The sequence below is a fragment of the Plasmodium brasilianum genome, chromosome 5, assembly GCF_023973825.1.
Source record: "Plasmodium brasilianum strain Bolivian I chromosome 5, whole genome shotgun sequence".
Taxonomy (NCBI): Eukaryota; Apicomplexa; class Aconoidasida; order Haemosporida; family Plasmodiidae; genus Plasmodium; species Plasmodium brasilianum.
Genome location: NC_090118.1, coordinates 276,858 through 301,967, shown reverse-complemented (window position 1 = coordinate 301,967; position 25,110 = coordinate 276,858). Strand labels below are relative to the sequence as shown.

Here is a 25,110-nt window from a genome sequence, read left to right as displayed (position 1 = left end):
ATATATACGCATAATTATATTTATGAGAAAAATAGCGCATTCTGTGGCTTTTAAATGTTTTACCAAGCGAATATGTCTGCGCTAACACCATAATTTTGTCTGTTGTTTTGTTTGTCTATGTTCATGAATGCGTATAGAAATGTATATATATATATATATATATATATATAAGCGTGTGAATATACATTTGTGTAAGTCTATACCTGCTTCGGCGTATTATTACATAAGCCTATTTACAATTGTGTATGCTGTTCTTAATTTTTTTGTTTGAATGAATTGCGTAATACGTGAAAAAAGGAAGACATTTTTTCCGTCACATATATATATATATATATATATATGTATATATATGCAAACATAGCAGTATGGAAGTTTTCCGTAAAACAACATAATAGATGAATAAACTCAAATAACTTCTACGCTCGATTGGAAAAAAGTTATATTTTTATTGTTATGTGTACCATCCGTTATGTACAAACAAAATTTAGCATAATATTAAAACCTCATTTTGGTGTAAAAATAAAATAAAAAAAAAAAAAAAGTAATTGTTTGTCATTGTATATTAGACTAAAAATTCATTTTTTCTTTATTTTTCCTTTTATACGTATTTGTTAAAGGGGGATATACTTAATTTATTATTTTAATCTTTCCTAGAATTCCAATATTTTTCAAAAAAAAAAATTGAATTCTTAAATATCCCATTTGAACTTTTTGTGTCAAAAATGCTGAGCATATGGATACGTATATTGATGTGGGTGTGTATATGCATATGTGTATGTATTTGAGTATTTTTTTTTTTTTTTTTTTTTTTACTCCAGAAGGGTAGATGATTCACTCATACTAACGGACAAGACAATGCGACGTTGAAAAAGCGTTAAAGCGGAATATTTTTTTTCATAACATATTTGAATTGCTGTTGTTTTATGAACAAAAAGGGGTGACTGAAAGCTGCTTAATTGGTTAAATATGAAACATTTAATAAGGAAAAAAATATTATTATGGAAATATAAATAAAATAAAATAAAATAAAGAAAATATGCTAGTTCATCATTTAAAAACAGTGCGTTCCACATCACTTTACACAATTTTTTATTTTAAAAATATACATGACGTGTCAAATTGGACAAGGGGTATGTACATTAACTGCACATGGTTCCAAAAAAAAAAAAAAAAAAAATATATATATATATTTATATGTATATATATATATATATATACAATCACAACTGCAATAATATATACATAGATATATGTATGCAACAAAGTAAGGTTACAAAAATGGAGGGGGAATAAATTACAAACACGCTAAGTTTTTAAATTTTAAAGTCATCGATCCAAAAAGAACATGCGCATATATATCTATATGTGTACATATTCTCACACACGTAGATGTGAATAAATGCTAGTTATTTTTTCTTTCATATATATATATGTGTATGTATGTATGTATACATAAAAATGTATATATTCCTATAAGTGAGAAACTTAATATAAATAAATTAAAACGAGATACATGTAATGTGTAACACTTATAAGTATATAGACATATAATACATTTATGATAAACTTGCAAACTGCTGGAAAAAAATACCATGAATTTTGAAAGTAATTAATATTTTTTTTTTTTTTTTTGCTCATCTAATTTTTTTTCATTAAAAAGAAGATCATGTTATATAATATAATGTAAAATAAAAATATACATAAAAGAAAAAAAAATAAAAATAAAAAAAAGTGAGACTTCATATATTCTAATCCCTTCTATAGCAATAGAACAGCTGTGAGTAGGACGCAAAATAATCTAAAAATATTTCTTACTAATATGCATTCTTTTAAGCAGTGCACATATGTACATATACACATATATATATATATATATATACATTATCGTTAGTACAATTATGCTATATTGCAATTTTTCACTTTGAATAAATAAGATTTAACCTACTATTTACCTGCAGATATAGTTATATAGTTACACAATACACTCTGCGAGAATTACTTGTTAATAGAACAATTCTATTGCATTTTTTGTTTCATAAGTTAATTTTTTGCACGTTTATTTAATTAAATGGAACAAAAATATCTTTCCACTTTTTGTTCTTTTTACTTGAATAAAATTAATTTTTTGTTTCTAATTTATATCACTGTGATTCGGCCCTAGCATATGTAGTCCAAGTTTGACTGCTCACTGTTGCAGTTATCAGCTATTCGCTACCAACTATTCGCTATTTGTTTTTTGTTTTTTTTTTTTTATAACATTTATAAATTAGTAATTACTACCTACCCACGCGGTTAATCAGATGGAAGTAGCTTTTATTACTTAACTTTTCTTTTTCTTTTTTTCACCATTTTATACATACCGTTCTCTTGGTTACTTCGCTACATATTTTTATCGTATTTTTATAAATTTTATAATTGCTAACTTGGTTAACTGTCAACCCCCTCCCACCCCCGTAGCTTCCCTTTTATCAGAAGAACATGTGGAACATATTTGCAAACGAAGACTTATCATTACATATCGAAAAAAAGGAAGAAGAAAATTTTGCAAAAAACAAAATTGGAAAGAGAAAAATGTTCGAAAAAGTAAGTCACAAAAATATTCTGACCAAGTCAGGTTCTCACGGTTCGGCATTTTCTCAATATGATAGCAAAATAATGAACAAGTCATTAGATATGAAAATAAAAGAATTAAGAAAAAGTTTCCGAAAAAAGTACAGGATTGTACGAACACAATTATTGAAGCTAGTAAAAATATTGAAGCAATTCCCTGAAATTGAATCTACCAATGGTTTGGAAGTGGGCAATAATGACCACATAGAAGGATGTGATAGTAACAACATAGAAAAACAAAGTGGTAATAATAATACGGAAGAAGGTGTAAATAGTAAATTAGAGGTAAAAGGGAGAAATAGCATAGACGGAAAAGGAAGTAACAGCGTGGAAGGGAATGGAAGTAACAACGTGGAAGGGAATGGAAGTAACAACGTGGAAGGGAATGGAAGTAACAACGTGGAAGGGAATGGAAGTAACAACGTGGAGGGGAATGGAAGTAACAACGTGGAGGGGAATGGAAGTAACAACGTGGAAGAAAAAAGCAGCAACCCCGTGGATGGAAAAGGCAGAAACAAAAAGGCAACTGTTAGTATTGAATTAATTAAGAAGCTTAACAAGATAATTGGCAAAATAGATATAGAGCAACTAAAATGGAAGAAAAGAACAAAAAAAAAAAAGCATAAGTACAGAAATGAAGAAGAAAGTTTTAAGAATAATGGAAGAGAAATGAGTTTTTCCACCAAGTCTTTTGTTGTGCCTCAAAAGAATAATGACACATATAGAAGGAACGTAAAAAATATAATGAAAAAAAGTTATGCTAGAAGAAGTTTATTACTAAGTTCAACTAATTACATGAAAAAATTTAGCCAGAAAAATCTTTACGAAAATGCAGGATTGGTATATAGTAACAACAATATAAGAAATAATTATTATATGAATCATCAAAATAAAAAACAAATGAATAGCAATTTTTATAATGACACAGATAATGTCTTAGTAACCGACTTTTATATGTACTCAACGTTAAATGCAAGTTATAACCGATTAAATTCTGTGAAAAAGAGAAAAGTGTTACAAATGTTAAAAGGAAATATGAACAACAGTGCAGGTAGTAATAATATCGATAACAACAACTACAACACTTGTAGATATAAAAACTATGGAAATCAATGTAAGAATTTTAGAAAAAAAGGAAGTATTATTACGGGAAGTAATAATTTAGAAAATAACATACACAGTAACAATTTTCGCAATATATCTTATGCTTACAATTATAACGGTGGTATGCTGAATTACCTACCTCAGTATATGCCCAACATAACGGAAGGTTTCAACGCACAAAATAAAAATATGCCATCAGAAGAAGAAAAAAAAAAAAAAAAAAAAAAAAAAAAAAAAAATTAATTTAAGTTATAAAAAAAAAGTAAATAAATACGTAAAGGAGGAAAAAATTAGAGGCCTCTTAAGAACAGCAACAAATGAAGACGAATTGCTCAAGGCTATAAATTTCGCAAAAAATGCAGGTCTACATTTTGAGGCAAGATTAGGTGATAAGAAATTGACCAAGTTGAAGCTCGAAGGTTATGGAAAATATAGTTCAGGTTTTTAATTCGTCCAGCACATGTTCATATGGACACATGTTCATGTGTGCAAAAACCCAAGGTCACAAAAGCTATTTGTTCACATATGTACAGGCACAATTGCGCAAACATTTTTTGCAGATAAATTTAAGCACCTCCTTTTTCACACAGTACTTATGTTATACGTAAATAATATATAAACACATAAGTGTTACGTACGCAAATATGTGCTGATGAGCACCAATGTATATATTTACATGTACGTGCATATATATATACATACAGCTATTAGCCATAAAAAAAGTTCATCAATACTTCTCCGCTTTTTAACATTTCACAGAGTTTTTACTTTTGTTATTTCAAGTAACAGTAGCATCTCAAGCAGTAATTGTACGTTGAATTTCGAAATCTTCCATTTTTTTTTTTTTTTTTTTTTTTTTCCTTGTTTTTACTTGTTTTAGTATATTATTTTTTTATTACCTCATATTTGATTACGTGTTACTGGGCAATTAATTTTTATCACATTATCATTCTACGATGTCCTTATATGTAAGCACGTATGTATGCACATGTAAATATATATAAATATATATATAACAATGGTAAGTTCGATGATTTGGAACTTTTTTTAATTCCCCACACAGGGGGTACTTAAAAGAAATAAAATAATAATATGTATTGATATGTAATAGTGTAATACTAAAAAATAATTTTATTTATGTAAAAATGGAATGAAAAATAAACCATTTATTATGGACAAAATGTTGGAATATATCTCCACGAATTTTGAGAAAAAAAAAATAAAATGTTGTGATGATATAATATATACTTCGTACTTTCTTTTTGCAACAAGATAAATGATTGATTAGGCAGCATTTTATGTTATATCTTATCAGCGAAGGTTAACAGACTTGAAAAAAAAAAAAAAAATATATATATATATATATATATATATATGTATATTTATTTACGGGTATTTATTATATGCACCGCTTACTACTTAAGCAAATTTTTGCAAAAACTGTTTTGAGGTTTTGCAAGGATAATATACTAGTGTTACGCAAAAAAAGGGGTAAAGGAAAATTGTTGCACGTTATTGCAATGTTATAATATGAATGCTGATATATTCATATATATATTTATATTTAAGTATGTATGTTCTCAATATACGAAGGAAAAAAAAAAAAAAAAAAAAGCCAAACAGCTTCATAATCACCAGTGTGTGAAATTTTATCGTAAGAAAAGCAAAAATAAAATATACTAATGTAAAAGTGACGTAGTAAAAAAGTGATACAATAAAATTATATAATCAAATAAAATAACAACAGAAATGTAGAAGCAAAATGAGCAAAGGTTTGCTATACATGAAGAATGGTTAATTTTACTCGGAGTGAAATAAATTCCTAGTACTCTTTAAATGAATGAACATAAATTACGTACCAACGTTTTCCCTTTCTTTTTGCTGATTAAATTATATTTTTGAAATGACACCAGTCAAAATAAGAAAAAAGGGGGTAAAAAAAAGAGGCGAAAACGGGTATAAAAAGGAGCGTAAAAAAAGCAAGGTAAAAAAGGAAAGAAAAATAAAAAGATAAATAAAATAAGGGAAAATACATATAGATGTAACAACCTTGGGCTGAGAAATAAAGCTCTTTCTTTCTTTTTTCTTTTTTTTTTTTTTTTTTTTGAAAAAAGTACATTCTAAGAACAGGCAAATGATGCAAAAAAAGATAAAGCTGCAAACGTTGCAAAATCTGCAGAGAGTTTTATCGCCCTTAAGGACAAACTGCTTTAGTTTTAAAAAAAGATTTTATCATATAAATGACCTTAAGTTGGAAAACCAATTTATTATAAGTAAGAAAAATTATACGCTTTTTTGCAAAAATTTTGAAGGTTTATCATTAAGTAATAACTATAATAACATTATGAATATAGAAAAAAAAGAGCATGGAGAAAATTATGTTAGTAAACATAATGAACATGTGCATTTTTTTAGTTCAGACGTAAACACCTATGTATCATTTAATATGTGCAAAGAAAATGAGCACAATGAAAATTATAAAGACAAAACTAGTAAAGGGGTTGATCGTAATAATGAGGACTGGGTCGAGAGAACAGGGAAAGAGGAGTTGGACGTTAAAGAAAGAGAAAGCGAAAATATTATTAATTTAAAGAAAGAAAAGAGAAAAAAAGTGAAAAAGAAAAAGCTAATAATAGGTGGGAACAGAGATGAGGAATTAACAAATAAGCCTAATGTGAAGAAGGGGGAGGAAGTAAAAATGAGCGAAAATAGTGGAAGTGGAAATAGTAGTGGCAATGGATGTGGAAGCGACAGTGCCATATATGACAGGAGAAAAAAACGCAAAGGCTCGGAAAAAAAAATTAAAAAAGTAGACGGGAAAAAAAAGGCAGATAGGGAAGAAAACAAAAAGGACAACTACTCTAACACAGGAGACTTCAAAAATGACATCATGACAACTAACGAAGTGAATAAAAAAAAAAAAGAAAAAAAAAAAAAAAGAAAAAATAATAATAATAATAATAATAATAATAATAATAATAATAATAATAATAATAATAATAAACGAGTGATTAAATTAAATGCAGATAAGAATAATATTAAAAAGTCAAGTGGGAAATGCGCTGATAAGAATGAGTTTGAAATGGGGGACACTTCATTAGAAGTAAATGGAAATTTTAATAAAGAGGAGTATTTTAACAAATTTCAACAAATAGGATTAAAAAATAATATCTTAATAAACAAGTTGAATAAAGTAGAAGATATATGTAATTTTGTTATTGAGAATAAGTCTTCCATACGATTTGAAAATATATATGCATACAATAATTTTTTATATGAAATTTATGATAAATTTTCAAACTCAGATATTAAAAAGGTAAAAAAATTAATTAAGAATTATAATAAATTAACCAATAAAAAATTACAAAGAAAAATAAAATACTTTGAATATTTTTATGATATATGTCCAAGGGAATATAAGGAGGTACTGACTTGCCTGTTTATTCAGTCACTTGATATATTAAAAGGGGAAGATATTAGCAATACATTTTATTATGACCAAATAATAAGTAGCAATAAAGATGGTGAGGGGAGTTGTACAGTGGAAGAAGAATTTACAAGTTCGGAAAAAATAAATAACAGCAAATGCAGAAGCACGAGCATGAGGAGTAACGACTACAGTTTTAACGACAGCGCTAACAACAGTAATATTATCATTGACGATTATGATGATAACAATTTTGAGGAAAACGAAGAAAATTACCACGTAAAAAAATATGCACAAAATGAATCCAATATTAACAATAAAATTATATACGAAATTGATGTGAATATGTCTCCAAAAAAAGAGACAAAAAATAGTATGAATGAAAATAATTTTATAATTGTTTATAACCTACCTATAATAAGTTATGACTTGTTAAGGGAAGAATTGAAAGAGACTTTCTCCTTTTGTGGTAAAATAAAGAGCATAGAATTTTTTAATGATCGTCTAAAAACGGTAGATATAAACATACTAAATAGTGAAGTTAATTCTGATGATCTGAAACATAAAGCAGTTGTTACAGGGGACAAGTTAGGTAAGAAGTTGAAGTTAAAAGGTGAGAACAAGTTACGTGAGACGAATAAGACGAGGAATACCAATAATAGCGCAAGCAAAAAAGGACGTAAGGATATGAAAAATTCATTAAAACCAAGCACTTACACTCAGCTATATGGAATCATAGAATTCTATGATGAAAAGTCAGCAGAATTAGCTACTAGCGATTTTATAAGAATTTTTGGTATATTTTGTTATAAGAAATTAATATATGTTGATAAGTGCGTTAACAAAAATATTATGATAATAACGCATCTACCGTTTCATCAAAATATATATAATATTTTGTACATGTTATTGAACGCTGCTTTATGTAAATTTGACGTTTTGAGTGCAGAAAAGAAGAATGAGGCTGAACATATAGGTAACTCCAAAAGTGAGAATTTCAACAATAATGTTAATGTTAATGGTAATGGTAATAGTAATGGTAATAGTAATGGTAATAGTAATGGTAATAGTAATGGTAATAATAATAGTAGTGGTAATAATAATAGTAGTGGTAATAATAATAGTAGTGGTAATAATAATAGTAGTGGTAATAATAATGGTAGTGGTAATAATAATAGTAGTGGTAATAATAATAGTAGTGGTAATAATAATAGTAATAGAAATGGAAGTAATAAGAACAGTGGATCATCAATTATTGCTAACGACGAAAAAAACGAATTACATAGTAATGATAATAGGAGCAGGGCTAATGCAGAAAGGAACAGCAATAGTAATTTTACTGACGAAGATTGCAAGAAGGTTGCTTATGATAATAGATCCTGTGATAGACTGATGAATATGTGTATTCAGGAGGACAAAGAAGATATTAGAGAGGGTAACAATCATAAGAAGCATATTGATAAGGGAGAAATATTTAAATGCCAATTTAGCCTAAGAAATAGTAACATTAAAATTGAAAGTAGTGAACATATTGCGGCTAATGGTATGCACACATATAGCAGCGGTACTAGTAGCTGCAACCGCGGTAGCAGCAGTAACGATAGTAGTAATTCATGTATTTATGATTATATATACAATATTTCGAAGAAGAATTTTTTTAAATTTAAAAAAGAGAACAGTATTGCGTTGGAAACAAATAAAAAAAATAATAATGGTACTACATCAGATGAAAAGAATAACAACTTTGAATCTTTTGCCGACTTTTACCAAAATAAAAATAAGAAAATGAAAATGAGAAAAGTGAGCATGAGTAATAATGGAAGAACTCTAATTTTGAATTTTAATAATTTTACAGATCTTTATGAATGCTTGAAGAAATTTAAATATATTTTTAAAAATAAAAATTGTATGATTTTTTCCTTAAACCTAAGGAGGTGCATTTATTTAAATGGTGCAATTAAGGATCATGTTCAGGTGAAAAGTTGGAAGAATCGAATAGGCATAAAAACCGACGCATGAGAAGGAAAAACACAAAAGGCGTAGAGATAAAGATTACGAAGGAAGTGACATACAAAATAATATTACCAACTCTTTAAAAATCGTTGTGCAGGTTTATGTCTTTATTTGTGTATATGAAAAATAATTAAGACTAGTGAGGATGGCAAAACTGCCTTATCATTTGCAGAATTGTAATGCATGTTTGTATATATATATATATATATATGGGTGTATATGGGGGCACTTACTCATTTTTAAGACAATTTACAGCTTAAGTTAAAGGTTTTCATTTGTTATCTAGATTTCCTACTTCGTTATTTCATATGTTTTTACTTTTTTTTTTTTTTTTTTTTTTTTGTGAAGTATTATAATTTTAACCCATTTTGGTGAAGTTTATTTTATTATCATTACATTCTCCACTAAATTATATTTTTTGTATTTTATTAACTCACTGTTTTGTAAACAAAACTCAGTGAACAAAATTTTTAAAAACTTTTCTGAATAAGTCCGAAAAAAACTAAAGGAAAATCATTGGAAAGAATAAATATATATATATATATATATTATTATTTTGAAGGAAAGCATGTCTTTTTTTTTATTATTTTTCCTTCAACGTAGTAATGCGTACACATTTTTTTTAATGACATTATTTTGCAGTAAAACACTAATTAATAAGTAAAAGATTTTTTTTTTTTTTTTGAATATATGATTTGGTAAATGAATTTATTTTTCTACTGTGTTGATGAAGGTAGTAAAAAAGTGGGTGCCTACTTCATACGAGGTTAGCTTAAAATTATATTTTTGTTAAGTTTGCATAGGAAACAAGTGTATACGTACATGAAAGGGTGAGGCTTTCAGAAAAAGTACTGCTTACCGTAGTAATAATGCGCATATATAAATAAAAATATAATTATAAATATATGTATAAAAAGCGCATGTTTATCATGTCAAGGGCCCCCTACAACATCAATACTATTTAACTTATCATTTTAAAAAGGCCGCACATGCAAATCACTTCATAAAGGCGTTGTTACATGTGAACTTAAAAATTCTTGATGCTAATTTTAAAAATGTACAAAAAAAAAAAGAAAAAAAAAGACTTGACCAAATTTCGCCAGTTTTTTGTTGCTCCAAATTGAAGTTGATATAGTTTTATTAAATGTTATATCAAAAATTGACCCCTACAAAATACAAATGGCTTCAATTTTTTTGATATGCCACTTAATTTGCTCAGACGAGTAGCATATATATATATAGTTGCTAAACAATTTTTTAGTTTCACTTATTTTTTTTATTATTACATTATAAGTTCTTTTGAAGATTATATATATATTTTTCCCTCGATTGTTTGCATCAAGAATTTTATGTTAAAATTGAAAAATAATAGAAATAACATATATATGTAAAACATTAAATATGCGATATGCAAAAAAAAAAAAAGTAATAAAATAATAAATGTATATTTTAAGCACATAAATAAGTTTATCATATATGTATGCCTGCTTAACGGAAACGAGTAATAGAACTCGTCCCTTACACATTTGTGCACATGTGAATGATTGCACGTATACGTAAATTTATGCACATATATAAATGCATTATTTATATATGTTATACATTTTATATTATATATATATATATATATATATATATATATATATATACATATACACACATATATATATGTGCTCGTCTGCTTGGCAAAAAATTGCTACTACCTTTGTAAATAAACATTTGGCAGGTTTTAAATGCTCTCCCTCTTTACTCTATATAAAACCGAAGCCTTCCTTTCCCTCCATAATAGCTCTAATTAATTTGCTTCTTAACAATTCTTTCGACGAATACTCAGGTAAATCGAGCTGGTTAAAGCAAGTATGAGCAGTTGGAAGTCGATCCTCTCCGTAGGCTCTATAAATAATCATTTTTTGAGCTCCTCTCATTCCCATTAGGTTTTTAAATCCTCCTAAAGGTACTCTACTAGTTCCAGTAACAAACTGTAAGAAGGAAGCTCTTTTATTTTCATCAAATTCTTGTAGTACATCCCATAACCAAATAATTTGAATTGAGTTTGGAGTATAATTATGATATTCCACATTTTCTTTTAAATCATTTAAATCTATAGTTGGTATACCACTAATAAGTAATTCTAATTCTTTATCATCAAAAATAGATATTAGTTTTGGTTGAATCAATTCTTTAAATCCATCCATAAATGCTTCTAACTGTTCTTTTATACTATTAGTAACTTTCAGTTCACATAATAGTTCAATATATTTTTGTTTGTTTTCATCAGTTACTGCAATATTTCTACCATTAGGTATTAAGTCGATAACTTTGGTTTTTCCAAATTCATCAATTTCGGTGCTAAAATTAATTTCTAAATTTAGATCTTCTAATTTATATTCTGATATTTTAATAAGGCTATTATAAAATTCTGGATCTACCGATTCGGCATCTGCTCTCAGAATTTTTCTTCCAAGCATATGTTTATAAAAAGATCTACAAAAATATGCATCAATTACCTGACCATCATAAATTGCTTTAGCTATAAATTTCCCAACAAATTTAAAAAAATGTAAATGATCAGGATTAATGTATGATAAAGGATTTGGATGATTAAATTCACTTTTTTTCCCCTCTCTACAAAATAAAGCATAATTAGGATTAAAAATTTCTTTTGCTAATATAGAATACCATTCTCTAGTTAATCCACCTGCATCTACTCCTTCTTCATTTTTGAAAGTAACAACTAATTTTCCTTTTAAATCATTTCCTGACTTATTCCTTAATTGGTAATATGAATCCGTAAATACCTTTTCTCTTCTTATGTTTAATCGTATTGGTTCACTTCTTATACCTGACTTGAGATATTTTAATTTTTTCCTCAAATAATGCCTTTTGTTTTCAAAATTAATACATGATGATGTTAATTTAATTAGTGACTTAAAATTGTGGTGTAATAATATAGGAGTTTGTTTAATCAAGCTATTTATAACTCTTCTATTTATGTAAACAAATTTTATTAGTTTCTTATGTCTACTATTTATCGTTCCTTCATTATCTTCTAATTTTATTTGTATATATTCATCTTCCTCTTCTTCTTCTGCATCTTCTTCATGTAGTTTTTCCTTGAAATTTTCAAACTCCTCTTCTTCCTCCTCTTCTTCAATGTTATTAAAGAATTCATTATTTTGTTTCCCTGTTTCTTCTACTGGCGATTTCAGCTGTATATCCTTCTTACAAGTTACTGTACTGTACCTGTCGTTATAATTACTATTGTCATTATTTTCACTTTTATTACCAATTCCAATACCACTGCTACTAGTGACCATACATTGTTGTTCATTTTCATTGCACGAATTAACATAATCTGCTGTGTTTTTTTTTGCACCTTTTTTATTGCTATTTTGTATATCTTTACCTATTTCTACTTGTACTCCTCCTCCTTCTTTTCCTACCTCATCGTCAAAGCATTTCATTTCTTCCCTTTTATTTTTGCCCATCTCTTTGCTACTATTTTCTGTACTACTATTTGCCTTACTACCATTTGCTTCATCATTATCAGCCGTTTTCTTCTTTTTTAAATTAATTGCTACACATTTTCCTTCATTTATATAGCTTCGGGTTTTTTCTGCTGAATTCTCGTGGTTACTATCTTTATTATTTACTGTAATTATATCATAATTTTGGGATCGTTCTTTTTTTTTGTATTCTAACTTGTTATCTTGTTCATCCACATAGTGTACTTGTTCTTCATGTATTTCTTCATATACTCCTTTGTGCGTTTCATCCTGTTCTTCCATTTTTGGTACGCCAATAATGGAGCTACATATTTCCTTCTTTTTATGTTGCTGATATTCTTCTTCCTCTTCTAAAGCACTTAATTGCTTTTTCCTTTTTGTTTTATTCAAAAGACTAGAATTACTCGATTTTGCATTTTTTGTTTTAAAAGAGTCCGAACTATTATAGACTACTTCATTTGTTGATTTTTTTTTCTTCTTGTTATATATACTTATATAAAATGGGCTGTCGTCATAAGCTAGTTTTTCGTTAATTTTTATGCTCTCCACATTTAAGTTTGCTACTTTTTTTTCTAAGTCTTTGAATTTTCTTAGTTTGTACTGAGACACTAAGATAACTTCTTCTATAAATAAATATGCTTCCATTAAAGGCAATAAATAATTTAAAATAGTTGGGGGTGGTTCATCATCGTTTTCTTTTTTCTTTCCCTCACCATTATGTCCTCCATCATTTCTACTTCGATAATTGGTGCTTCTGCTGATACGGTTACCCCCACTAATGTTGTTATTGCTTCTTACATTGTTACTGCTACTTATGTTATTGCTTCCACTACCTCCATTATTATTGTTTTCACCTTCGGCTTCATTTAGTGCACCTATACCTTGAAAGTCGTGCTGTGGGTTGTTATTATTTACACCCAAGTCGAGCTCAGACGTGCTAAAGGAAGAGGAATCAGAATCGAACAAGGAAGCATTTGATTTAGTCCCATACAAATCGTTATTACTATTATTCTTATTATTCTTATTATTACTATTATTATCATTATCATCATTTTCTGAAGTTTTATTTTCTTTATCATTATTATCAGCCGCCTGAAAGTTGGATTCCCCCTCAACTTTAGTTGCACTAGATGTTCTATAGTTAGCAAAATTGTTATATTTAAATTTATAATTCTTATCAATTAATGAATTGTTGATAACTTGCATTGCCTTATTAAATTCTTCCCATAAGCAGTCTATATTAATTGATAAAAAGAAATCTGCACAGATATCAAATTTCGTGTCCTCATTTCCCTTCTTGTTCTTTTTTTCGCTGTTGTTGCAAATGGAACCTTTTCCTTTAGCATCACTGCTGCCATTATTACCACTAGCTGCGAACTGCTCATTCGTTCCCGCCTTCTGTTTGCATGCTCCTTCTCCGCTTTTACCATTCGGTGTTCCGCTACTTGCGTGAATACTCGAAGTAGCGTTCTTTGTAGTATTAGCTTCGTCATTTGGCATGTTCGATATCGTAGAAGTAGTAGTAGTTGTATAAGCCGTAACAGTAGCAGCAGTTGTAGTAGTAGTCGTTGTAGTAGCTACACCTACATCCCCATTTCCGCTTTGTTTAGCAATGTCTTTATTAATTTCTTCTACATTTGTGTTTTTATTTGCATCATTTTTGTTCGTTAGGTTATCAATCAGAGATGGGGCATTAAATAATATAGTAATAACCCTATAGAAAGCTATTAGTTTTTGTTCCAAACTGTCTGAATGATCAACAGCAAAAATATTAAAGGTTTTGTTATGAATGGAGTATACAATTTTTTTTAAATCATAAATAATGCTCTTTATTAAAACATGTGTATGATATTTTAACGTTCGAATAACTAAATCTTTCAGTTTATAATGGGAAAAAAACATTACAATAATTTGTGTTAGTGAAGATATGTCTTGTTTATGTACTTGTTCTAAATTATTATTATTCGAGTTGTTACTATTATTATTGTTATTACTAATCCATAAAAAGTTCGTTTTATAGTTACAAATGAGTTTACTTAAATTACTTAATGCATCTATTGATATTACTTCTAGCAAATAATAAGGTTTGGAAGAAGAATCTGGTTTTTCCATTTCACTATGTTTTATATTTTTTATATTTAATAAAAGTTCTTTATTAATTTTTGATGACAAATGGTTAAATTCTTTCAAGTTATTATTACTATTACTATTACTATTATTATTATTATTATTATTATTACTATTACTATTACTATTACTATTACTATTACTATTACTATTACTATTACTATTACTATTATTATTATTATTACTATTACTATTATTATTATTATTACTATTACTATTACTATTACTATTACTATTACTATTACTATTACTATTACTATTACTATTACTATTACTATTACTATTACTATTATTATTATTATTACTATTACTATTATTATTATTATTATTATTACTATTATTATTACTATTAGTATTGTCATTACTATTAGTATTGTCATTACTATTAGTATTGTCATTACTATTACTATTACTACTATTATTATTATTACTACTGTTATTAATATTATTATTATTGTTACTACCACTATTACTGTTATTTGAAGTATTGATGTTATTACTATTACAGTGGTTACGTTTTGGAGTCTTCTCTTTCGTAGTAGAAACACGTTTATCACTGGATCCCTTGTTATTTAGTAAAGATGTGTTGATACCTTCTTCACTCTTTTTCATCATAAAGTCATCATTACTATTACCATTATTAATCTCACTATTCAAAATTTCTTCTAAATTTTCCGCATACACCCACCTTGTGAAATTTGCATAGGTATGTAATTTCTTCCCACAGTTAATTAAAAGATTATAGATGACCGATAATAAATGACTCATTAGTTTTTTCGAAGTTAAATACAAAGACGAATTTAATAACTTAAACAAAATATTTATGGGGTATTCATTTCGGCATCTATCCACCTTTCTACAACAACTATTGGCGCTGTTATTATTTCTGCTGCTATTATTACTGTCATTGCTGTTACCAACGTTACCAATGCTGCCAACGTTACTAATGTTATTAGCGTCGTTTGCGCTTTTACTAGACGAACAAACAACATATCTTTGGTCCATTTTTGGCCTTTTCCTTTTCAACTCGTACTGTAAGATGGCGGCTTCATCGTCGTGGAGTTTTTCCTCTTCCTTGTCCGCTTCACCCGTTTCTACTTGCTCGTCTTGTTCCTCATGTTCCTCTTGTTCTATCACTCTATAATCTTTTCCCTTTTCCCCCTCATCACTTACTCTTTTATTATTCTTCTTTGATTCTTCACTTTTTTCCTTCTTCTTTTTTAACTTCTGCTCAATATCCTTTGGAATGAAATATGCTGGGTGAATTAGCAAGGTACAAAAAAAGGAGGTAATATGAGGAATGGTAATAAGCAATGATTGTATTTGTTCAAGAACTCTTTCAGCTGATACATATGCTGTTGTAAAATAATTGTCCGAAAATAATCCATAATTTTTTTTATTTACATTATGATATAACATTTTTGGAGGGAAATTAATTGCATATAAAGCTACTAAAGTTGGATTATTTTTTTTTCCATGCAAATCTATAGAAGCACACCATAATATATTCATAAAGAGTTGAAGAGCATATATTTTTGTCTTTTGATAGGAACAAGTTAAATTGCAGAATAAGGTAAACATTATTTTTTTATTTATTTCTTTTTTTAAAAATAGCAATCTGCATATATCAATTAATGCTTGAGAAGGAACTGGTTCTTCTAAGCATACATACAAGGAGGAATTTTTAGAGCTATCTGTGTCTGCTTTATTATTATTTGAAGGAAATAAACTTTTTAAATATTTACTTAGGGATATATCATCTTCTTTTTCTAAACATTTGTCATCGTTCATTACGTGATAATTGGGATCAACATTGTTGTTCACTCTGTTTTCGTTACCAAAAAATAATCTCGTCTCAGTCATATTATTATTATTACTATTATTACCTCCACTGTTCATACCTAAGTTCATGTTCACGCCCATATTAACATTGCTGTTAATGCTATTGTTTCCTCCGTTATTAGTGTTGCTGCCGATGGCACTACTACCCATGTTACTACCACTGTTATTATTATTGCTTCCGATGTTGTTATTATTGCTACTGCTATTCGTATTATTGAGATGGTTAGGAGAAGTGCTAAAATTACTATTCATGTTGTTACTCTCAGAGAGGGGTAAACTGGGGATTGTTCTATCTCCTGATCTACCACCCAAAAAATGATCAAGAAAGCGAGAAACGGTAAGACTGTCATAATTCTCATGCCCTGTATTTATCATTATAATTGGGTTGTTATTTTCATTATATGTTATTCTAATAAAGTTATTTCTATGCATATTTCCAAAGGAATTTCTCAATGGCATATTTAAACGACGCCTATTATTCATACTGTTTCTACTACTTGTGCTGAATAACGTTCTGTTGTTTCGTGTACTTCTGTTATTGTTACTTAGCAAAACTGCACCACTGAAGTTGCTGTTGCTATTACTATTGCTGTTACTATTGTTGTTACTATTGTTGTTACTATTGCTGTTTCCGTTACTAGTAATATTGTTTCCTAAACTCGATGCAGCATTTCTTAACACGCTGTTTGTTATTCGCTCCTGAAGGTCACTTCTTATATTGTTTAATCTTCCGGATACGCTATGGCTATCTGCATTTCTGCTCGTGCTGTGTGCTACGCTACTACTGATACTGTTTCCTACACTGTTCCCTCTGTTGTCCCCATTGCCATTCCCCACACCATTAGCTGTGCTGTTGATGGTGCTGCTATTATTCGTGGCGGTACTATTGTCATTACCATTGCTGTTAATGTTATTCCTCATATTTGAAATCAAATTTATGCTGTCACCATTCACATTGTTCGCGCTGTGCACGTTTGTCTGTCTAGACCTACTATTTGTACTTAAAATGTTCGATCGGTTGTTCAACACAACGAATCTTAAATTCCTTGCTTCTTCTATCATTTCTTCAGTCAGAGTTCTAATGAACCTTAAGCTTGCAGAGGATAACACATCTCTCCTTAGCTCAGGTGTTAAGGAATCTATAAATGCAATATTGGTTTCATCTTGCGTGTCATTTCTTTGATTTTTATTTCCTATAATTCTTTTTTTAACCTCTGATCTAATGCTTGAGGGTAACGCTTCTAGATAGCTTTTTTTTATGCTGTTATAAATACGTGCATTGTTTTCGCCTTCGTTAGCAGTATTTGCATCATTTGCAGTATTTGCAGTAATTGCATCATTTGCAGTATTTGCATCATTTGCAGTATTTGCAGTATTTGCATCATTTGCAGTATTTGCAGTATTTGCATCATTTGCAGTATTTGCTGTGTTTCCAACGGTGCAGACCTCCGAATTATTTGCACTCTGTTCAACTACTCCATTTATCTCGTTACTTGTTACGTTTTCTGGATTGGAAGTACTTCCTTCACGGGAATGAATCTGACTGGTACTTACATTAGGAAAAGTCTCGTTTACTTGATGGGGCGTAATATTGCTTTCGGTAGAGTTTAATGCCGATTGTGCGTTTGTAACTGGGTTTGTGACTGGGTTTGCGTTTACATCCACTTCATTATTATTGTGCGTAGGTATATCATTTGATTGCGTTTTTTTAAACTCTTCATATTTTAAATACTTCTTGTAGATGTCTATAGATATGTTCTTGTTATTTCTTATATTTTCTTGAGCTTTTTCATTTATACTAGCCAAGGTGATATTTTTTAAATGCTGAATTATAATTTCATCTATTAGATTATTTGGAAGTTCAATAAGAAATGATCTATCCACATTTAGTAGTTGGAAAAATTGACTCTCATTTATTCCTAACGAACAACAAATTATAAGAAGAGATTCAATATTCAAAACATTATCAAATAATTCTTCATAATTTATATTTTTATAATCTTCATTATCTTCAACATTTTGTTGTTCAGTATTGTTTGTGCCATTTTGAGTAGCATTCATTTCACATAAATTGACCTCATTTGTATTCTGTTCTAAATTTTCAACATTCGTATTGTTGATTATATTTGTTTGGGAATATTCCATTTGATTATTTCCTGTACTTGTAGTCCCCACAATTGTATCATCATCCTTCAAATTGCTACTTCTATTTGTTTTGCTTCCTTCGACAATTTCGTTAAATTTGGAGCTTGTTTTTTCTTGTATATGCTGCTCATTTTTAATTATCATTTCATGTTTTTCATTTGCATCCTTCTTTGCTTCGTTATTTTTGGTCATTTCATTTTTTTCTACGTCCTTTTTATTTTCATTTATATTTTTTTCTTCCATCTGCTTTTGCATAGTTTGCATAATTTTTTTTTTCTCTTGTAATAAATTTTCAATAGGTAGATTTATATGAACCTTAGGAATAGTTTTGCATAACCTACTATACATCATATTACAAATACTGCTCTTTAACTTCTTGTCATTATCTAGGACGGAATCTATCAAGTTAAATTTTTCTTCATTTCTCATATCCTTTTTATTCATATTTTCTTTTTTTTCAGTCATGACATTTCTGTTTTTTGCAAGAGTTCTACATGCATTCATATCACTTACGTTTCTTTGGTTAGTGTTATTTACATCCTCACTGCGCTCTTCAATAGTTGCATCTCCATTGCCTGTGCCAATTCCACTGCCACTAGAGTTGTTGTTTTCGACATTGTTTACGTTACGGTTTCCCCCACTATTTATGCCACTATTTCCACTGCTGTTACAGTTGCCTCCTCCATTTCCACTTTCTCCGCCTGTGAGCAAGGCCACATTTTGAAATCTGCTTAAGAATGATCCACTACTTTCATAGGTTTCATAATTTGAATCCTCAGTAACATTGTTGTTATTACTCATTCCACCATCTGTGGTTAATTCCGTTCTATTATTTCTTATAACATATGGGGGAGAGAAAAAAGTAGAGTTTCTATAGCTGTTAATATTATTTTCACTTATATTATAATTTCTAATATTATTATACAAATTTCTTAAGTTACTATTAGTAGTGTGATTTACATTTCTGCTAGCTAAATTAGTTCTAACATTAGATGAACTGTTGAAAAGTTGTTGAGGCGACATAGTATTATTTGATCTATCAAAATTAATATGATAATAGTGAGGACTGCTATCATTTGCTGGACTGTTGCTATCATATGTGATATTTTCATTAGTAATATTTGTACTTCTGTTAAAATCATCGTGATTAGTTAACGTGTTAATGTTCCTTACACCATCAGGTAAATGTATAGCTGTCGTCAAGATATTACCTATCCGTTCATTTCTTCTTCTGTTTAGAGTCAGCAAATTTGAGCAAAGCTGATTCATTAATGAGAGTATATTTGAACTCGGGGTAGCGTAATTTACAAGCGCAGAACTTATTATATTATTGTTACTGCTCCTGTGATTTGTTATGCCACGACTACTACTTCCGCTGTTACTGATTCCACTATTGCCGATTGTACTGTTACCGATTGCACTATTACCCATTCCATTAATACCGCTTCCATTATTACTGATTTCATTATTATCGATTCCATTATCACCCCTTCCATTATCACCCCTTCCATTATTACCCCTTCCACTATTACCGATTCCATTATTACCGATTCCATTATTACCGATTGAACTACTACCCATTACATTATTACTGATTTCACTATTACTGATTTCATTATTATCGATTCCATTATCACCCCTTCCATTATTACTCCTTCCACTATTACCAATTCTACTATTACCGCTGCTATTGTTACCACTCAATAACAATCGTTGTTCGGAGGCATTACCGTTAATCACGTCTGAGCCATTTTCATTCTCATTTCCTACATTTATGAAGCAGTTTGTGTTTTTCATGGACGCTGAATGAATCCTTCCCGTCTCATTTAAATACAGTAAACTATTATTTTCGTCAAGTAGGGTATTTACATCTCGGTTATTAGAATTATAGAAATGATAATACAAATCAATTAAATTAATGTCATTTTCATTTATATCTGAGCGATTTAATATATCATCTGATGTGTTTATTCCTATGCCTTCTGTTAAAACAACTGCTTCATTACTCTTTTTAACATTTTCAACATTTAAAATATTTGTTTTATTTTCATCATTCTGAGATGTTACACCATCATATGTATTTTTGTTAATCATATTTTCATTATTTATTATGTTACCTTCTTCTCGTTCGTTTAGTCTGGTATCCTTAGCTTCTTCTTTATTGACATAACTTCCTTCTGCAACTTTGTTATTCTCTTCATCAAATTTATAATTATTTGTTTTATTGTTATTGCGCAAAATAAGAGAATCATTATCATCAAGTAGAATTTTTTCTTGGCAAGCAATACTATCTGTGGGCATATATTCATTCATGTGACTACTATTATTCTGCAAGTGGTTATATAAGGCATTTCGTCTCGATCCACTTCCGGCATGATCATTATTGTTGTTACAACTATCAACGTTGTTAATACTATTATCATTGTTGTTAATACCATCATTTTTATTACCATTAATATGATTTTCAAAATTGCTACGAACGTTTTTGCTCTGTGTCACCCTTCCAGTACTCAATAAAATATTGGCATTATTTGATATGTTTATATTTTTTTTAGGATCTGATGAGGAATTTGAATAGGGCGGCATATTTGTAAATCGAACAATATTATCATTAGATGGGTTCCTTATATTATTTTCTGCTATTTTACTTTCCCCTGTAAGTGCTTTACCACTCCTATTATCACAACCGTCATAATTGCCTTCATTTTTGTTCTTATTCCCCTGTATATTGTTACTATACGCCGGATTTACAACATTAATTCTGTTGATTCCTGCAGTATTATTTGCATTTACGTCCCCTAAAAGACCATTGCTTATAATACCATTGCTGATAACACCGTTACCAATATCATTATTGCCGTTCCTATTATTTTCACCGTCATCTATATAATCATCGTTATATTCATCTATATCGTCATTGTTATTGTAAGCACCATCTTCTTCTAACAAAATATCCAAAATTTCATGTTGGTTTTCATTACAATTTAACAGAGAGTTGTTAACATTTATTTCGGTATCCATTAGATCTCCATTGTTGTTAGTGTTTGATCTTCTACTGTCATCATTTTGATTAACATTATATGTGCTATTATTTTCATCAATTTCTTCTTCTTCGTCATCTGCATCCATTTCGTCTTCATCTTCTTCTTCCTCTTCTTCCTCCTCTTCCTCATCATCCTCATCATCCTCATCATCATCTTCATCATCATCGTCGTCTTCATCATCATCGTCGTCTTCATCATCATCATCTTCTTCATCATCATCATCATCGTCGTCTTCATCATCATCATCTTCGTTATCATACTCCTCCGTTTCATCAATTTCTCTTATCCTTCGAACATTTTGTTCATCGTCCATATCATTACTACTGTCTGATCCTAAATCTAACCTTGAAACAATATTGTTATTATTATCATCCATATTTGATAGGTTCTCTTCATTTTCATCTACTTCATGGGGTAATAATAAATTATTTGAATTATCATATATTTGATCTTCATCAATAACATTCCTATCTTGTACTAAATATGCATGTACATGTAAACCTCTACTATTTTCAAGTTCATTTACATTTCTATCTCTTCCGCTCTCATCTTCTATATCAATTTCGTCATACTCTTCTTCATCCATAGCTTCATCATCTTCGTCCATTTCTTCATCATCTTCTTCATCTTCATCCATGTCATCTTCGTCTTCATCATCTTCATCCATTTCGTCCTCATCTTCATCATCTTCGTCCACTTCGTCTTCTTCATCATCATCTTCTTCCATTTCGTCTTCTCCCTCATCGTCCATATCGGCTTCCCCTTCTCTTTCTCCTTCTCCTTCTTCTACTCCTCTTCCTGCTCCTTCATCAGGGTAACGTGTTGCTATTCCATTTCCCCCTTCAACAAATGTGCTTCCGTTATTATTACCGGGTCTTATTTCTCCTTCCAGCTCATTATTATTATTACCATTACTACTATTATTATTACCATTACTACTATTATTATTACCATTACTACTATTATTATTACCATTACTCCTATTATTATTACCATTACTACTATTATTATTACTACTAATAATATTATTATTGCTATTACTGATACCGTTACTGTTGCTATTATTATTTGTACCATTATTCTGATTATCCCTTTGCTGTTCATTGTTATTTGTCTCATTCGAAAGTTCATTTTCATTTTCATTCTCCGCGTCATCATCATCGTCGTCCTCATCTTCTTCCTCTTCCTCTTCTTCATCCTCTTCATCATCGTCTCCATCATCATCTTCATCTTCTTCATCTTCATCTTCCCCTTCGTCTTCGTCGTCCTCTCCTTCCTCTACCCCTTCGTCCTCTCCTTCCTCTACCCCTTCGTCCTCTTCTTCATCCATATAATCATCATCCATCTCTTCCTCGTATTCATAACGAATATCATCATCATTACTATCATCATTGTCAAAGATAAAATGTTCCTCATAAGATACATCCGAATCAACTGAATAAGGAATATCTGAACAGTCAGAATTGTTATTACTCGAATCAGATCTAAAACGAACATAGGATGGATTTAAAAAAGTAACACATGATATATTTTTCCTCCTCTTATTTCTTTTTATTTTTTTTATATTTTTATTTTTTTTTTTATTCATTTTGTTCAATTTTATCATATATAATTTATTGTTTTTTGTTTTTATAGGATATCCCAAAACTGGTGCTGATGTTAATACAGACAAACATCGAATAATGGACGTCGCAGTGTTAACGAAATCTTCCTTCGTGTAATCTAATCTATTTAATAAATTACACAAAGCATGACGAAACAGCGTTAACTGTTCCCTGCTGTACGAGAACGTTTTGTTTCCATCATCCTTCTCTCCTTTTCCGTCGTCTTCATTGTCGTTTCCCCCTATATTTCCTCCGCTATTCCCACCGCTATTCCCACCGCTGTTCCCACCGCTGTTCCCATTGCTATTCCCATTGCTATTCCCACCGCTGTTCCCACCGCTGTTCCCACCGCTGTTCCCACTGTTATTCCCATTGCTATTCCCACCGCTGTTCCCACCACCCACTCCGCCGTAATTGTTTCCATCGCTGTCATCATTGGGACTATTACTACTATTAGCATTCCTGTTATGTTCTTCAAAATTATCCTCTTTGCCTTTTTTATTTCCTTTTCTATTATGATCAAGTGCCTTAGAAGCATGTTTGGTCGTATTTAATAACTGTATCTCTTCAAAAGTAGCACTTTTCTCAACTTTTATATTTTGTTCTTCATTAACTAGTTTATATAGTAGGGTACTTACAGCATATGAGAAAACGTCTATGACGGTTGAGAAGACATTGTCCGAATTAACTGAATTACTGTGTATATTTTTATGAGCGGATTCTTTTTTTTTTTGAAAAAAGGAGTATACTCTTATTAAGTGCATAATTTCTAAAACGACTTTTTTATGTACATCATAGCTAGAATTGTGAATGTCAAAAATAAGTTGAATAAAATTAAGTATATGTTTTATATATGTCAAATTCTTCGATTCAATATTACTTAAAGAAGTGTAATACTCCTCCATATTTTTAAAATTTTTTTGAAAACCATTTAAAGAATAGATACTATAAATTGTTGGATGACTTAAACAAATGAATTGTGGTAAAATTCGCTTAAATAAAAATATTAAGAATGGAGTAAAAACAACATTATTTGAATTATTAACATTAGAAATATAATTTATAAAATCAATGTTATTCTGGGTTTCTGATATATGAGTCTTATCAAATAGGAATGGGATTAAGCAACTTCTAAATGTAAATTTTGACACATCAAAAAGAGAATAAAAATGCATATAGTTTTGTAAATAGTACTCCGAAATTTCTCTGTACGTGTATGTACTCGATGATTCAGTTCGTATTAATTTTTGAATGATATTTGACATATCCACATTTTGCTGGCTCACCACTGCTGATGAAGCGTCCGTCCTAGTTGATGCTCCAACTGCATGTGCAGTTGCTCCCCTGGTGTAATTTATGATACTGGTCGTTGTATTTTCAATGGCATCCTTTTGTACAAAAACGTTTAAGTTTTCACCATTACCGTTACCACTATTGCAGTTATTGCCGTTATTGCCATTATTGCTACTATTATTACCGTTGCTTGCCGGGAGCACGCTATTATTAAGAAGCACATCTGAAGTGCTTTTACCTCTACCAGAAATACTGTGCATAGAACATGAAGAAATGTTTAACTTACTTTCTCTATTAATGCTACTAACAGTATCTACATTGTTATACGAGCTAAAGTTATCGATACAATATAACATCATATCCCCCTTATGATTGGACAAATCATCATAATCCTT

The 25,110-nt window shown here is 29.5% G+C and overlaps 3 protein-coding genes across 3 annotated transcripts in view; 2 read left to right on the top strand and 1 right to left on the bottom strand.

The window, feature by feature from the left end:
- Positions 1-2,478: 2,478 nt before the first annotated feature.
- MKS88_001323 (uncharacterized protein) lies at positions 2,479-4,532 on the top strand (the record flags this gene model as incomplete). Its single annotated transcript, XM_067214240.1, has 3 exons — positions 2,479-3,880; positions 4,077-4,154; positions 4,474-4,532. 3 exons carry the CDS (start codon positions 2,479-2,481, stop codon positions 4,530-4,532), a joined length of 1,539 nt encoding a protein of 512 aa, XP_067074695.1.
- Positions 4,533-5,848: 1,316 nt separating this feature from the next.
- On the top strand, positions 5,849-9,160 carry MKS88_001322 (uncharacterized protein; the record flags this gene model as incomplete). The annotated part of the gene is made up of 1 exon (XM_067214239.1): positions 5,849-9,160. One exon carries the CDS (start codon positions 5,849-5,851, stop codon positions 9,158-9,160), a length of 3,312 nt encoding a protein of 1,103 aa, XP_067074694.1.
- A 1,745-nt stretch (positions 9,161-10,905) lies between these two features.
- Positions 10,906-25,110, bottom strand: part of MKS88_001321 (HECT-like E3 ubiquitin ligase) — a gene marked incomplete at both ends in the record, with an annotated part of 28,179 nt that continues 13,974 nt past the window's right edge. The window contains one exon of the mRNA XM_067214238.1: positions 10,906-25,107. Within this exon, the coding sequence (XP_067074693.1) occupies positions 10,906-25,107 (14,202 nt within the window). The remainder of the gene's footprint in view (positions 25,108-25,110) is intronic.